This window comes from Scardinius erythrophthalmus (assembly GCF_964197995.2).
Source record: "Scardinius erythrophthalmus genome assembly, chromosome: 5".
NCBI classification, from domain to species: Eukaryota; Metazoa; Chordata; class Actinopteri; order Cypriniformes; family Leuciscidae; genus Scardinius; species Scardinius erythrophthalmus.
The window spans coordinates 24166838-24185156 of record NC_138225.1 but is presented as its reverse complement, the minus strand read 5'-3'; the positions used below and the strand labels follow the sequence as shown (position 1 = coordinate 24185156).

The 18319-nt window shown below is 36.2% G+C and overlaps 1 protein-coding gene across 4 annotated transcripts in view; it reads left to right on the top strand.

Moving 5' to 3' along the window:
• The first annotated feature begins 10287 nt into the window (after positions 1-10287).
• arhgef28a (Rho guanine nucleotide exchange factor (GEF) 28a) overlaps positions 10288-18319 on the top strand; it is a 73788-nt gene continuing 65756 nt past the window's right edge. For all 4 annotated transcript variants that reach the window (XM_081366486.1, XM_081366487.1, XM_081366485.1 and 1 more), the window contains exons 1-2: positions 10288-10510; positions 15538-15584. In XM_081366486.1, the coding sequence (XP_081222612.1) occupies positions 15552-15584 (33 nt within the window). In that variant the 5' untranslated portion in view covers positions 10288-10510; positions 15538-15551. The remainder of the gene's footprint in view (positions 10511-15537; positions 15585-18319) is intronic.

Sequence of the window (18319 nt, the reverse complement as noted above, 5' to 3'; positions counted from 1 at the left end):
GAGTGCACTCAGTAATGGTTTCGGACACCACTGGAGGCGATTTCGGATTCAGCCAGTGTGTTCATCGACATGTTGAAATGCAGAGAATAATACATTGTAATTACATTGTACCTTACCCATGGTCCCATGGTAACCATGTTTGCCAAGTTTCCTCAAATTATTTACAATATTTCATTTTCATTTCATTTCATTTCACCCCTATCTTAGCCTAATAGTATGACCTAGGACTACCTAATATTATACCTAATACTAACACTGTCAGTTTGACAAGTCAGAAAAGAGCTGTGATTATGTCATCAATATAATACACTCCTACATTTTTGATCTCACAGAAGTTGCATGTGACATACGTGAGCAACACTTTACCAACCAATAATCAAGATTAGTTTTACCTTGCAATCATTGTATTGTAAATTAGCCTACAATTATTTGACTTGCATAACCCAAAGTAGCCGTTATAATATAATCTATAGGTAAAATACATTTGAAAAGTAGTATGAAAAAAAAGTTTCCAATGTGACCTTCGTAGAAAGTTTAGGAAACACCTACTGCAGTTACTGTAACAAAATTGTCCAACTTCCAAAACATAAAGCTTATTCACTGTTATGACAAGAATAGGCTCTATAAATTACTTATTTTCTGCTTATACAGATATTTTATTTATTTGTTTGTTTGAATTAAATGAATGTGCTAACATATAGTAATGTGTTTGTTTGGAGTCAAGCAAAGCTTGCATGACATCTTCGGTGATGTTTTTGAGTATGTGTCCTCATGAGCTCTTTTCATTTGTTTATTACAATCTATTTGTGTAATTTTGGAATTAGTGGTCACTGCATGTAATCCTCTATCAAAGCCATTCTCAGAACCGAGTGGAGCGATGCCTAAATATTTATGTAAAATCTGGTCCAAACAACTGAGTGAAAAGGAAAGTAGACTAGAGTCTGGCCCACTGCAAACCACTGAATATCCATAATAACATTTCCATTCTCTGCCTGGGTACAGTTGAAATGTTCAGTGCAATCTGAACAGGCAGCTGCATTTCTCACTGTAGTATAAGGGATGTCACTGCTTGATGGAAGTTGTGATTGGAAAACGTTTATTTTTTGTGAGATGCATGTTTTATTTATTCAGAAATGCTTTGCAGTGTTTTTATTATTTGTCATGCATCAAGAAAACAAATGAACTCCATTGTTTTATCCTCACCATCCAGTGCTTTTGAAGTTTTTCATGATTTCCTATTCCGCTATTGACTGACTCTGCAATCGTGCATTTTCAAGGCTGTAGTTTTTCCGTCTGGTTGCACAATGCCAACCTGATTAGATGGGATATACTCAAACCTGTCAAAGTTCTGCTTTAGCAGCAGGCCCCATTCACTTTTGTGTTCTCACTTGCTCTCTAGTGCCCTGATAGACCCCTCTATGGCTAACCCTAAATCTTTAGCCATACACGGCAACTGAAAATGCTTTTTAAGTCTAATAATCATAGTTCTTCGTCAAAGTACTTTGCAGAAAGTAAATTATTGAATAAAATGCTCTTTCTATTTTTCTGTCTTTTATCATCCTAGATCTAATGTTTAATGTTTCTGTGCATAATTGGAGAATTGAATTGTAAACCATGGCAGAACACTTTGGGTCACATTTTGAAAGAGCAGCGCCCCTCTTTGGTAGTGCTTACCCAGATCCCATACCATTAAAAATAACTGTAACAACTGTGGAAGTGTTCGTGTTGTTGCTAGGCCGATTATTTTTTTATTTTTTTTTTACATTGTAATGGACTTTCTTAGCCAAAGCTTTAAGATAATGTAACACTTTCACTGGCTCTCCTTGAACTTTGAGCTCTCTTTGAGCTTTTCTGGGATTGCTGATCTGAGGGATCTTAATTCAGCAGCTTGCGGTTCTTGCTTGACTTTGACCCCTCGTGTTTCATGGCTTTAACTCTGTTTGTTTTGAGTTGACTGTGAGACTAATTCACACACATGCCTCCAAAGCTCCAAAGTGGAGATTTCCTAACTCCGTGATTAGGGACTTTTCGGGATGAGGCAGCATTTTAAGCTCTTGTTTAGGACTTAGCCAGTTTATGCTCCACTAATCTTTTTTTTTTTTGGCACTAGAAGGCCTGCTTCTGTCAAAACTAAGTTTCATCCCAATTCTTATACTGAATCATAATTTTAATGTTACAAATGATAATCATATAGGCCCTTTTCAGTTACTGAACCACACTCTTGCAAACCTTGTTGTTTTACCACCTTGAAAAAGACAAGGGCAAGTGCAGAGAGGATGCACTTGCCCCATGAAAATAAAAAAGCATAATTATACACATTTGACCTGTTTCTGTAATTACCAAGAACAAAATAATAATGCTGATTGAGCCAATGGATTACAAATTCTTCGGTATTAATGACTTTGGACAAATACGAAAGGGTGAATTTGCATTGTTTGAGTTACAGTACTTAACAGAATAATCAGAACTCTGTTTTGTGTGCTAGGTAGAATTAAAAGTGATTTGAATAAATGGATTAATCCAAGTAAAAAAAAAAAACACAATTGTATAATCTGTTCCAACACAAACACACATAATGCAGTATTTCTTGTAAACCTATGCTGAACTTTTGAGGAGATTAACAGCTAAAAGGTTTGGCTATATATGCACTGACAAAATAAATGGAGTGTGGTTTGAAAATATGCAAAGACTTTGCAGGTGAGCTGCCCATTAAGTGTCATGACCAGGAACAAAAAGCATACTAAAAAATATGAATATCCTGTTGTTTCTGGTGTCTTGCCTATATTTTTTCATCTTGTCATCTTTTGTTTCAATGCATAAATCATTATATATCAGCATATGGAAAAGGCTTTAAGACAAAAATTACATCTTGATAGTAACACCATGCAAATTTAGATTTATTTTTTTATGTGTCACAAAAATTAAAATTTGGTTTTATTTTTTATCTATCAGAGTTTTTACTTTAATAAGAAAAAAATCTTTGGTTTGGTAAATCATAATTTTGACATAAAAAGTCAAAATTATGAGGTAAACAATCATAATTATGGTGTAAAAGCTCAAATTCTGACATTAATAAAATCATTATTACGAGATAAAATAGTTGAAATTATGACATGAGGCAAAAGTATGAGATAAAGTTTTGCTGAGCGTGAAACAGTTAAAGACGGAATGGCTTTCCCTGTGGAAACGCAAGGTGTAAGTCATAAAATGAGATGGATTACACAGCAATACTGGCCCTATTTATTTCAATTGTTTTTGTTGTTGTTTTTACATTTGGTACAACAAAAATGGCATCATATGCTAAAATTACTGTATAAATGAATCAAATAATAATACAAAAATAATGTTAGCAAATGTTTGATATGTGAAAGTGTTACATATTCAAAAAGCAAAAGTGATTTCCTCAAATGACATTTCATGTGTCATCATAATAGAAAATGATCTCTTATTATCATTGATCCAGGGATTTCTTCTTTTTGCAATTCTCCAGTGACCTCAAGTGGAGTTCGGTATAGTTGAAAAGTTTCAAGGAGGTTTTGTGAAATGTAGCTTTGTAAATGTGCTCCCTGCTGTGCCGATGGAGGGCTCCGGCCAGCGAGAGCCAAAGATCGTTACCTGACTGGGCCACCGGGAGTGCAGTTTTGGTTACATGGAATGAGGGGGATCTTGTGTTATTCCCAGACATGCTGTTTTTGCTTTGGAAACACAGAAAACTTTCAAACACACATCTATAGTAAACAACACCCAAAATTGTATTTTAGCATATACAATATAATGTTAAGAAAAAGGTCTGGCTGTGCACTTGCCAGATTGGTCTGATTATTATCATTTTTTTGTTTTTTTACCATAGTAAATTGTCATTTTGTCTTGTATATTGTCAATTGTAAATAAGAACTGATTGACTCACACACCGTTTGTTGGCCAGCTCCCTTCGTCTCGGTGTATTCTGGGATGTGAGAGTGTGTTACACTGTAAAAAATGATATGATCAATAATTTATGACAACATATTACTTTAACTCATCTAAATAAGCTAAAGGTTATGCAAAAGTTATACAAGATTCAACTCATATAAAGTCAGTTCAACACAAATATCCAAAAATGTTTTTTATATATATATATATATTTTTATATACAGTGTAGAGGGGCTGATGGGAGATTGGGGATCCGTCATTCAGGGCTGATGGTGTGACTAAACCCGGAGCCAAAGGAGGCAGCAGTGGGAGAGTTGCCTGATGAATAGGCTGATAACGTGAGACCCTACTGGACACCCTTGCATGTTCTTCCGGTCAATAGGATTTCTCCTTTATTCAGAATTCGTGCTAAAGCTTTTGAGGCCAATCTTTTCTCGGGTCCCCTGCTGTTCTTCACAGCAAGGATGTGGACCATGACGTAATCTCACCTCTCTCATAGAGTGAGGGAGTCAAACAGAAAGACATTGTGACGGAGGGGGGCATGGGTTGTTGATGTTTTTGTTTGTTTGTTTGTTTGTTTGTTTGGTGTCGTTTGTGCATTTGCTAATGAGAGAGATCAGAGGGTTAAAGGCACTTTTTGGGTCACGGCCCAGCTTCAGTCCACAGGAAGGATGGGGGTTAGCTCTGTGGGAGATTTCTTCCCTTCTACCTCATGCAGTGACTGTCCGGTTACATTAATTTTGACTATTAATATCCATGTGAGCCCAAAATCGTATCGCAAATCAGAGTACGGTTCTTGGAAACTGTTTTTTTTTTTTTTTTTCGTTTTTGAAAGAAGTCTCTTATGCTTACCAAGGCTGTATTTACAGTAAAAACAGTAATATTATGAAATATTACAATTTAAAATGTATTTTTTTATTTTAATACATTTTAAAATGTAATTTTTCGTATGATGCAAAGCAGAATTTTCAACTTCATTACTCCAGTCTTCAGTGTCACATGATCCTTCAGAAATCATTCTGATGATTTGATGCTGAAGAATTTTTTTTTTTTTTATCAATTTTTTATTAATTGCTGCTTAACATTTTTGTGGAAACAATACCATTCAAACATTAGTGGTAAGATTAAAAAAGAGGAAAATAATCAATTTATTAATTAAAGATGCATTAAATCAAAAGTGACAGTTATTTCTATTTAATAAATATGAATAAATAGATGTAATAAATGTTAATAAATGTTTTTCGTTTAATTTTCTATTCATCAAAGAATCCTGAAAAAAGTATCACCATTTCCACAAAAATAAAGCAGCACAACTGTTTTCACCATTGATAATTGTAATGTTTCTTGAGCATCAGCATTAGAATGTTTTCTGAAGGATCATGTGACACTGAAGACTGGAGTAATGATGCAGAAAATTCAGCTTTGCATCACAGGAATAAATTACATTTTAAAATTCAAATATAAAACAGGTATTTTAAATTTTAATATTTCACAATCCTGTTTTTACTGTATTTTTGACCAAATAAATGCAGCATGGTGTACATAATCCTGTATTTGCAGCATGGTGTACATAAGAGGTCCTTGTATTTGAATGATTTTTGCATGATTGTATGTACAGTGCTATGCATAAGTTTAGACACCCATGCTAAAGTTGACTAAAAAGAGGAATAAAAAATCATCTTTTTGAAATTGAACTTAATGCCTTAATTTAAAAAATGAGGAAAAATCCAACCTTTAAGGACATCAATTTTCTTTGTGAATGAATAATGTATCGTAAATAAATAAATGTTCTTCCTTAAAATACAGGGTGCATAAGTTTGGACACCCCTATGTTAAATTCCCATAGAGGCAGGCAGATTTTTATTTTTAAAGGCCAGTTACTTCATGGATCCAGGATACTATGCATCCTGATAAAGTTCCCTTGGCCTTTGGAATTAAAATAGCCCCACATCATCACATAGCCTTCACCATACCAAGAGATTGGCATGGTTTTATTTCAGTTAGCCTAATAGCTAGTTTGATTTGCATTGAGAGATGATCTTATGGAAAGTACTCCATGCCAATCTCTAGGTATGGTGAAGGCTATGTGATGATGTGGGGCTATTTTAATTCCAAAGGCCAAGGGAACTTTATCAGGATGCATAGTATCCTAAAATAAAATAATAAAAAAAAATACTTAAAAATAAAAATCTGCCTGCCTCTATGGGAATTTAACATAGGGGTGTCCAAACTTATGCACCCTGTATTTTAAGGAAGAACATTTATTTATTTACGATACATTATTCATTCACAAAGAAAATTGGTGTCCTTAAAGGTTGGATTTTTCCTCATTTTTTAAATTAAGGCATTAAGTTCAATTTCCAAAAGATGATTTTTTATTCCTCTTTTTATTCAACTTTAGCATGGGTGTCTAAACTTATGCATAGCATGTATGTAGTATGTATGTAGTTTTTTTTTTTTTAACTATGTTGTGTTTATGTATGCTGCTACCTTGTAGCCTATGTAACACTTTAATATGTTGTTTATGTATGGCTGCTACCTTGGCCAGGTCTCTCTTGTAAAAGAGATTTTCGAAAAAAAAAAAAATAAAAAAAAAATAAATAATAATAATAATAATAATAATAATAATAATATATATATATATATATATATATATATATATATATATATATATATATATATATATATATATATATATATATATATATATATATATATATATATATATATATATATAAAATAAGTGACTTCTTTCAAACATTAAGAAATTAAAAATTTTCAAAATTTTTGACAGGTAGTCAACCCATAAATTCTCACTAAATTCACTTGCTTTTATCCAAGGTCACATTATATATGTCAACAGTGATTTTGAACAAACATCTCTCTGCAGCTTCAGATAATTCCAAATAACGTCTGACTACGGTTAATTATCTAGGCTTAATTAACTGAGATTTGTGAGATGTTTGTCTGTATTAGTATAGTTCGTTCAAACAAAGCTGTTTGAGTAAATAAATGCAAGAATGGGTTATTAAGACATGATTTGTGGAATAAAATTTCCCCCTTGCTGCGTTATATATTTCAAACAAATTGTGTTGCTTCATCATTATTTATTAAAAAGATTTCCACCCTTCGTTACAATTGTTATATGGGCTAAAAAAGGCTAGGGTCTTCTCGTCTCAAATGGTTCCACTCAGATGCATTGTGTAGTGATGTCCAGAAGGTGGCGATGTAAACTCACATTCTATTCAGTGCCTGCAATCATAACAGGAGGTTAAAGTCCCCTTGCCTGTAGTCAAAAATGTTATCCCTTAAAACTCATCTTTGATCACCAAAATTCCATATTTAAACGTTTTTTTCCTTGAAAAAAAATCTTCATGCCTTAAAATAGCTTGAATGTTACTCTACACCCTTGCCTCGTTTAGTATACGTGGTTCTATAAATATACAAATTAGCCCCGCGTCCACAAAGATCCACTCGTTGAGGATCACATGTTGACATGATTTTGTCAACAGGCAACTTTTGTTGCCTGTTGCCTTGGCTTTTGGCTTGCTTAGTTGGGGACATTTTATATTCAACAGTAGCCTAGCCTATATTGATCTGCCTTACTTCAGGCAGACGATGACGCAAATTTCTTCTAGAAACAAACTTTGTCGTAGGCTATTATTTTCATGTTATCACTGTGAAGCTGCTTTGATACAATCTGTATTGTAAAAAGCGCTATATAAATAAAGGTGACTTGACTTGACTTGACTTGATTGGTTACAAGGTAGTTTGTGACGTCAGAAACACCAGCGATTTCGAACCGCGTTTTTGGTCACTGCAGTTTTAAGGAGAAAATACTCAGCAATGGTGTTGACTTATGAATTTGTACATGGTTTGTCTGAAAGCATATTAAAAACGCCACATAAAAATAAACAACACTATAAGCTTGATTTTCACCACTTTAACTGGAGCAATCTGTTTTAAAATAAATAAAAACAACTTTCAGTAGGCCTACAACAAATAGGCTGACATTTTCTACGACAAATTACTTTTTTGTTATTTTATTCTGTCTTTTTGTTTGCCTTGAAAAAAATCAAGGCATTGAATGAGAATCAAATAGCCTAACAACTGTGACTGACACAGAAATCAACCTGTGGTTCACAGAGAAGCAGAAAAATGAACACGCTTCGGACAGACACAATTGTCCTCCTTTTACTTACTTAGCCTATTTATTTAAGGCATACACATTTGAAGGCTTTTTAATAAATATTAGGGAGCACCACATTGTCCTCCTGTATTTTGACTTATTAATGGTCAAATATTACTCGGTTACAAGTAAAAGTTGTAAAGACCAATTTTTACTTAAAGCTACAATATGATTTTTTTTTTCGCCGCTATGGGTAGCTAACCTCTTACAATAACAAAGGCATAGATTGATGACGCAGTGAATAAGCGGAATCATGGAACTTGTCGTCATGCCGATGGATCTAATAATGTTTATGGGAAATAATGTTTATGGATGAGAGAATACATTCATGTTTTTTAACATGACTGATATGAAGCAGGTCACGATTCCTAATGAGAGACAGATATCAGCGCCACACGCGAGTCCCGTGGATAAAGGAATGAGGACATTTCGTTCTACTGAACTACCCGCAAGTGCTGAATTAATACTCAAACTGGTCAGTTTATAGTTACCAGTTGCCAGTTACTGTGTTACCACAGCGCACTTGGCCTACACTATCATACTAAACTGCATTTGAGTGAGTTGAAAGTTATAATGTTATTCTATGTGTTAGTTTGTTGGCTGTATGAGACTAGCAGTAAGCTAGATCAACATTAGAATAACATACTGATCATATTCTAACATTTCATCATGTTGAGCTGTATAACATTGATTCGTTTTATGTACATTTGCTCACCTGTCTAATAAAGTACATGCAAGAGCGGCGTCTCTGTCAAGTCGAAGTTTGTCACGGACGTGGAGCTCTCGGCATCTCAAAAACGCCACGCTGATATTGATGCTCGTTTTAGTTCTCCTTTTGTCCCAAAGTCTGCTTGCCATGGTCCATAATGTTTGAATGAAACAACAACAGCGTGTGCGTGCCGCTAGACGTAACGCAGTTGTCCACGTCTGTCGCCATGATTACTATGGCAGTACAAGCGGAAACCAGTGATAACACGGATATTATGTCATTGACAGGCGACAAGTGACAAGGGACGGGCACTATTTAAAATTGTGAATTTCTCTGAATTTACAAATTCTTGGAAACATTTAGGATAATGTAAGTACACAATTGAAAGAAATATATAACACTGTGCAAGTGGTTTTTGAATATTTTGATACACAATTCTTACATATTGTACCTTTAATTAATGTTAACAAATGAGACATTATTGTAAAGTGTTACTGTATTTCACTATATTGCTTCTATTTTCAGGATCATTTAACATCTTCCAGCTTGTCACTGATAGACCACTAGGTGGTATTCTACTTGTAAATAGTTGAAGCACACAGACTCTTAACCTCTGCTGGGTTTTTCTGGTAAAATTCTGTCTGTGATCCTTGGACTCAGTCCAGCCTGTTGAAGAACAGACAGGAAGGGTGGGCACACTGATTGACTTCCTCTCCATTTCCTGTTCAATTGCCAGGGGCACTTTAGGTAAACCAATCCCTTGACTTTAGGAGTGACGCTTCTTGACGTGTCCTTTTTTTATCAATACCAACCAGGAAGAGTAGGTGTTAGATGATTTAGGATTTACTTGTGATATCTGTTTCACAAGTGTGTTAACAGGATTTTTGTTATTTAACATAGATCATATCTGGCTTAAACAAAGAGGTTACTTTTAACTGTGGTCTCCATCACTGGCTTGGTCCTAAAAACAGCATGTAGGCTAATAGAAGGGAACAACCTTTATGTTCTTTACCTACTATTTGATGCGTGACACCTTTTTGCTTCACCAATTTTGTGTTTTAAAAGGCATTACAAATGTACATATATCATATGCCATGTGATTGCCAAAACATGTTAATAAGGACAAGGAGCATACTTTTAAAAACATTGTTATTAATACTGTTGGCACATTTACACATGTTTATTCATGAATAATAATGACATACAAAGCCTACTGCGTAAATTTAGTTTGTAGCCTACTATAATTATACAAAATGTGATTGTAACATTGTATCAAAAAATCTTAGGTAAACCAGCCAGAGACAATGTATGGTCCCTAAACACGTGAGTGTTCTGTTGCAATTTTCTCGCGGTCCTATTTGAATGAACGAGTCCTACTATGACAAAGGTTTATCTCTTTATACTGACGTTGCTTGGTTACATTTCAGCAGGGTCCAGTCAAGTGTCCTACTTAATATTCATGAGCCAACCCCTCGTCGTAGTAGGATTAGTTAATGTGCTCTTTGGTGGGCAAGGCCATCATCACACACGGCGGGTGTTGAAGAGTGTGAGCACCGGTGGCGCATCCACAACCGCTCTGTGCCCATTCAAAACATTCGGCACTGTACAAGTGCAAGTCACGCACACGGATGTACCGGCCGTGAAAGCGTTTGAAAGCGTTACCTTGTGCAGTTGAAGATAATACACTCGTATGGAGTGAGGTAAGAGTTCTCGCATGTCTTGTAGTTCAGGTGCGGACGCGTTTACATTAAAGCACAGGGAAGTCGTTTCCCCGCGGCTTTAAAAACAGATCTTCTTTCTTTTTTGCCTTCGAATATTTATGTAAACGTTTTGGAGTTGCTGTGAAGTTTTGTCCGGAAAAAGAAGCGCCAGTGAAAGCTGTCATTGTTTGTAGTCAGTTGACTGGGAACTGGAGCGCACTGTAAAATGCTTTCAGCATTAGGCTATATCAACATCTTTGTTTACATCCATTTAACTTGTCAATAATTTCTGCCATTTTATTTCTAGTTTTTTAATGCGGTGGTTAAAGGTGCAACGAATTTTTCACCACAGGTTGTAACTTTAAGTTTTCAATTGTAGGCTACTTGTTTTTTAGTGTATTTTTTTTTTTTTTTAAATGACCATTTTTAGGCAACAGTGTGTTTGCTATTCATATTACTGCAATAATGACAATAGCGGTAGCAATGACTCTGTTTACATGGACAAAATGTTCTGGTGTTATTATGATTATTGAAACGTCATGTAAATTATCTGATAGACTGCCAATATACTGATTTAGAAATTTAATTAGACAACTGGTATATGTATGTATGTATTAATTTCGTGTAAATTATCGAATAACCACCCTAATTAGACTTTAATTTATCTGTTCATGTCCACACAAAGATTTTTGTGAAAGGTTGATCGAGCACTTTTTTGAAGCAAGTAGACTCAGTAGTTTTTTAAGTAACATTTTACTAAAAAAAATGCAATCTCATAACAGTGGAAACTATTGGGAGATCAAGGGAGGCAGTGGATAACTAACTAGATGGTAACCCTTGTTCTGCAAAACATCTTGTGATATTTAAATGCAATATTCATATCCTGTTTATATTTGGAGCCCTGCAGTGATTCTAACCCAAACCCTACTTAGGCTATATCTCTTGCCCTAACCTTTGGCAGCGTTAAATGTGAATTAGTTGGTACAATATACTAACATAAATTGTGACCCCAAGTATTGTGGCCATGTAGCAAGCAGAGCTGTCATCAAAAGTGTTTTAAGCACTTGATTGTACAATGTTGGGGTTGCAGCCATTATTATGTTTACAGAAATCTCCTTGAGGCTAGTGGATGTAGAGCCAAACTGCAGGACGCAGAGAGAAAAGGGGACAAGGGCATTGTGTCCTGGTAATCAGGAGGAGTGATTTTGACTTCCTCCTTCCCCTGTTGTATCCTGGATGAATGACATGGCCAGAGAGTCCCAGCCCTCACTTTCAGGCCAGAGAAAGAGAAATAGGAGGGTCTGGCATGAAAGGCACTTTGAAGTGCGCTCCTCATCAGTCTTTGTCTCTCTTCTTTGCTCTGTTGAATACTGAGCAAACAGGGGCAACAAAAGAATGCTTCACGGGCCTACAGGGTAGCTAGCGAATATCCCACAAGACTAATGTTAGTCTAGTCACATTTAGGTTGTTTAATAGAAAATCTAATTTTACATGAATTTTCCCAGTTGAGCTGAGTCAAGCTCAGTCAACAGTGTTTGTGTGGCATAATGTTGATTACCATAAATAATTTCATTTGTTGCCTAATTTTCTTAAAAATCGAGGTTATGGTGTGGCACTTACAATGAAAGTGAATTGGACTTCTTGGGATTTTGGGAAGGATTTAAAAGCATAAATGTTAAGCTTGCAGTTTTGTAAAAGCACTTGCATTAAGGCCGGTTTCACAGACAGGGCTTAGATTAAGCCAGGATTTGGCCTTCGTTCAATTAGGGCATTTGAGTAGCTTTTATAAACGTGCCTTGGAAAAAACAACAAAAACATTACTAGTGTGCATCTTGCAAGATGCTTTCAGTTAAAACAGCTCAAACATGCGTTTTAGTCTTGGCTAAAGCCTCGTCTGAAACTGGGGAAAATCTTCTTAAAACTTATCGATATTTTAAAATAGCTTTTTTTATATTTTCAGTTAAATTTTAGTCTAAGTTTTATTAAAAAAAGTTTATTAGTTTCAAAAAAATCTATGTAGCTTTTTTTTTGTTAAAAAAACAGTTTTAGTTAAAGATAACAACACTGTTCTGAACTTGAAAAGTCAGATCTAAAATGCACTCACTGATTCATTCATTGGTGCTGGGAACCAAACTTTTAAAAGTTTTTGTGTACGTTTCACTCCATCACCACTTTAGTTAAATTTTGAAAACCTCATATTTTTCTTTGCCACCATTTCGACCTGATAAGGGTTGTAATTGTGATGGATTCAATGTTACACAGAGTGATACAGAAGACATCTGGCATGTGTCAGTAGACTGCAGGTGGAATCTGAGCACGTCTGGCTGAAGGCAGCTTGATTTCACCCAGAGAAACTGAAGCAGACAAGGGTCACTCAGGGCACCTCCCTCTCTCTCTCTCCCTCTCTCTCTCTCTCTCTCTCTCTCTCTCTCTCTCTCTCTCTCTCTCTCTCTCTCTCTCTCTCTCTCTCTCTCTCTCTCTCTCTCTCTCTCTCTCTCTCTCTCTCTCTCTCTCTCCCTCCCCCTCTCCCTCCCCTTGTCTCTCTCCCCTTGTCTCTCTGTCTGTCTTTCTCTTGCTCACTCACTCTGTTTGTGTTTTGTCTCTCTGCTGTCTTGTTTATTCGGTTTGTCTCTTATTTTTTAGAGATAGATAGTTTCGTGAAATCTATTTCTTGGGTGTGTGTGTGTGTGTGTGTGTGTGTGTGTGTGTATGTTTGTTTTAAAAGCAGTCTGTTTAGCTAGTACTGTAAAGTCGACCTTTAATTCATACTTAGGGTGTGGCAATTATACCATAAAAGCCCTGATAACACTCCAAACCCCTTTAATACCTTCCAGGTAAAACTGAATCTGCCAGTGCATGCTAGAGAGAGATCATGATAATACGGTATCATTGTTTTTCCTACTAAAATGAAGAAAAACACATATGAGTAACTAGTAAGCCTCAAAGACTTCACGAAGCATAATTTTACATAGTGGACTTCAGTGCACCTGTTGGATAACTGCTGTTTAGACACAGAAAAGATATTCATTCACAGCAGTGTTTAAGGCCTGACTGGTTGGGATTGTGTAACAGAAGCTCAGTCTCTATCTAATGGTTGATCAGAGTCGATGAGTCTCTGAGCTTCAGACAAAACCATTGGACAACCATCTCTGTTTCTCTCTTGGCCTTATGATTTCCTTATGTACTCATTCATTATTGAACAAATATACGACATACATTTGGGAAATGTCCACCAGGGATGTTGGTCTCTGTCTAACTATGCAGTATGCATGGTTTCTGTCTCGCAGTGTGTTTGTGTGTGTGTATGCGTTATTGGATCAGTAGGCTGTATTGAGTTACAGGTGACGCCATCGTCCCATGAAAAGTCACCCACTAAGCCAGCGTTTGTGTGAAACAACAAACAGGAATCTTGTTTTTAAATGTCTCACACATACACTTTCCTTTGAGATTCGCACCAAATTATGTGACGCACCAAATTATGTGACGTAGAAAGAACTAATGTCTGAAAATATTGTGACCTTGACCAAACAAAAACCCTACCATTAACTCCCAAAAATAAAGACTGTTGGTAGAAACTAGTAGGGCTTGGTAGCCTCCCTGATGCTATTAGAGGAACATTGTCATAAACAATCTTATTGTTTTGTTTTTTACTTTAGAACTACATCTGTGCATAGAAACACATGAGTCCTAAAACCTGGAAAAGAGTATTTTTGAACTTCCAGTTCTATCTTTACAAAGTCACTGGGTTTTTGAATGAGTTTTTAGTTAAATGCTTGAAATAAGGTCTGTTGTTAGCTAGGGGTGGGACAAAATATCGATAGGGCAATATATCGTTGTACTTCTCAAGAATTGATACGTTGGTGCCAAAAATCTATATTTGAATTAAAAAAATAAGGCGCTCTAAATAGATTTTCCTGCTCCTAGCGTCTTCGTGGCTCCTCGAGGTGGCGCTCAACACCTGAATGAGGGAAACGTGAACATAAGTTAACTAGCCTAAGAAAAACACAATACAAACAGACAAATATCATGATGTATCATCAAAGGATTGTCTAGCAATATATTGATTATCGCAGAATTGCTGTATCGTGATATTATCGGTATCGTGAGCCATGTATCGTATCGCATCGTGAGGTACCCTGTGATGTTAGCACAAAATCAAAAAATGTTGCACTTCTGCTTTTACAGCCTTGTAGTGTTTATACTTGTGTAACTCAAACTTTGCAAATTATTCTAACTCAGATTTTTAAATGAAGATTGAATGAATTGAATGAAACTGATGTTGAAGTCACTAAAGAGATTTTTAAAATATAAAAAATTAAAGGGATATTTAATTGAAAAAAAAAACTCATTCCAAGTTTCATTTTTAACATGTTCACAGCTTACTCAATGGATAAAAGAACAATTTCACCAATTTTAGTTAAAGCACGTTGACGTATCGCCTATCAGCTCGGCTCTCCAACCTGTTGACTGCTAGAGAGAACATGGCAGCAGTGCTCGGGCCGAGAGTGAGCTAGACAGAGAGAGGGCTGCGTTTTGATGGAAGCTGTGTTCTGACATTTGGAGGATCAAAAGATTAAGCCCTCTGTTGTCTGCACAGCCATGTGAACATGTCCCAATTAAAAGGCAAGGTATTTGTTCCCATCCTTCTCTGAGGATTTGGCCTAATTAAAAGAGAAGTCAGGTGACTCAATGAGTCAGCGAAATAAAATCATTGTGATTGTCCTTCTTTTTCATATTTGCTTGATTGTTTATGACTCGCCATAATGGACAGTGCAAGCAATGTCAAATACTCTTCTCTTGGCCTTTTTGTTCCTTGTGTACTTTATTCTCTTTCTCTGTGCCAATGTTCAGTTAAATGCCATGTTTTGTTTTTGTGATGAATAGATGAACTGGTCTCGTGCAGCACTCACATTTGAGGGGCTGTTCTGCTCATTTGTGCTTATTTCTACAGCTGTGTTTGGTTTAAGGTGGCGTTTGTATGTGTGTGTGTCTTTGCTGTGTATTATACATGTTCTTTCTCCTTTCAGGTGCTGCTGCTATAATGGAGCTCAGCAGGGGAGAGGTGCCACTTTATGTGAGTCTGACAGAACAATTTTCATTTTATTCCATATATCTTTCTCTCACCCTCTTATTCTCTGGTTTTCCTGATGTCCTGTTTCTTTCTTTTTAACTTAACTCTTTAAACATTAATTTTACCCTTTCATTCCTTGATTCCTTGTTCTTTCAGGATCTGTCATGTTCTTAGTCTGGGTGCCAAATGACAAAACTCATTTACTAAAGACTTTACCTGTGCGTATGACTGGGCATGAGAGAGAAACTATTCTGCTCATTGTATAGACAGTGTCACTCATAATCATGTTTGCACTATGTTTAAAACATCAGAGAGAACAGGAATGAAAGTTTAACAAATTAGGCTATATGGTACAGTTTAGGCTATGTTGTTCATTACCTTAGTCTAATGAATGTGCCTTTCTATTTTAAAATAAGTACAGCTGTCATGTCTTAAAGGGATGGTTCACCCAAAAATTAACATTCTGTCATCGATGTTCATTATATCAAAAAAAGAAAAGAAAAGTAATATCAATTTTGATATTCCATCATTTACTCACCCTTACCCCTTTAGTAAATTATGTCAGACTGTTCATTTTTGGGTTAACTATCCCTTTAAATGATACCTTTCCCCTGATTAAAAACTCTGGGTGTCCTCCAGTAGCCTTCGTGGCTGAGACCATGAAATCAAAATGGAAGTTTTTTTGGCTTTTAGAATGAATATGTTAGCCTTACTGCTATTTATAAGCTAGCGTGTCCAAAGCAACAACAAAATTTGTTGAAGATATAAGAATTCAAAACTTAATCTCTCACTCCCGCCAATATGGATCAGTGATTTTGATGACATCACGTTGCACTTTAACTTCTCATCAGATGTTCTGTCCAATCAAATGCTTTCTAGAATCGAAAGCGTCCCGCCCCCCACTTTAAAAATAGATACTGATGCTGCGGCTAAAATCTGTCACTTGTTCACACATTTACTATTTTTTACATGGTGAATGGCACATAGTGCACTATATATTATTTAGGGGATAGGGAACAATTCAGACAATATAATTATGCTTTCCATTGGGGCGAATGAAGTCTGATTTCACGTTAGTGTCACGTGAACCGCCAGAGTGCATACACAGTCTGCTCCGGTCCAGAGACATGATAACACAGAGCGGGTCAAATGCGCGAGTCGGCGCAGACCTCAAAACAAATCGGACCCATCTGAATTATGCACAGAATGCTTTATTTCAAAGCGATATGGAGGATATTAGGAGAAGAAACAGTTAGAGATTATAGGAAACTGTGGCTTCATCGAGCTCAACGGCTCTGGCCGTGCTGTGATAAACTAAACGCTATTGGCTTTTTTTTTCAAAGGGGGAGGAGCTCTTTGATATGTCCCGCCCTGTCTTCCTGTTTACTTCAACGCATTGAACAATGCTGCTCGTTTCAAGGCACTTCAGTGGGTCTTTAAGGTTTATTCCCTTCATTAACTTTCTTAGATTATTCCTAAGAAAACATTACACTACTGTAACAGTCTTTTTCCACTAATTATTTACAGCTCCCTCAGCCTGAATTTCCAGTCAAGTTGCTTCAATGACATTTACATTTATGCATTTGGCAACTATACAAAGCCACTTATAGTGCAACCAAGCTGTACGTTTTATCGGTATGTGCATGTTTTGGAATCAAACCCATGACTTTGGCCCATGAAACCATAATCTTTCTTATCTACATGTCTTTTTTTCTATACTACTTTACTGAATCGTTTTAGCTGACACATTTATCCAAACTGACTGGAGCAATGCTGCTGTAAAAAGTAAAAACCTTGATCACTTCTTGCAAGGTTTAAACCTCTAACCTTTTTATTACAAGCCCAAATCATTAATCCCAAGACTACAGGAAAGCTGTTGTGAATTCTGAAGCTTCATCATTTGCTGGCTCAGCTGTAATCACAGTGTGTGGGGTGCAAGAGAGTGTCGCACAATCATTCTCTGTGACATCATTATGAAAGAGGGGCACTATGTGTTAGTTGTGTAAGCTTTTTAAGGTGTGTGTGTGACTGCAATGAGGATAATGTGTTATTGTAAGGGGATATTTTGAGAGTTATAGCAGACTTGCATAGTGTCAACTCTCAAATCCCAGTACGGCGCTGCACACAAACAGTCTCATTCACTCGGAACTAAAAGCAATTAGTGTATGTGAATGTGTGTGTGTGTTAAATGCTTTCAGGTGTTTCTGGCCCCCTGTAGCTAAGTGGTACCTAGTGTTTGAGAGAGTGTGTTTTTTTACTTTCAAAAATATGTGCTCTTTGATCAGCTGGTCATACCGAACAAAGGGGTTGTATATGTTTCAGAAGAACTGATTTGACTGTGAGGAGCAGTGTCCTGTATTTGCTCAATGTATTCGCAGATTGCTTCAGTCAGAGGTCAACCAAACAGATATGGAGTGATGTGATTGATATTTTCAACACACAGTTTTATTTGATGTTTGAACTGAAAGCAAAACTTTAGTAGTTGAATTGCTGCTGTTGAGTTTTTATTAACAGATCAGTTACAAAGTCACTCATGCAGCACCGGCCATAGACAGTATAAATTCTTGTTCACATAAAGATGGATGCAACTTAACAACACAAATGTATGTTTAACACCAAAAATGTGTCTAATGTCGAATTTTGAATCGAGTGCACTACTGTTCAAAAGTTTGGGGTCAGTAGATTTTGAAAATGTGTTTTGAAGTCTTTTCCACTCTCTAAGGCTCCTTTTATTTGAT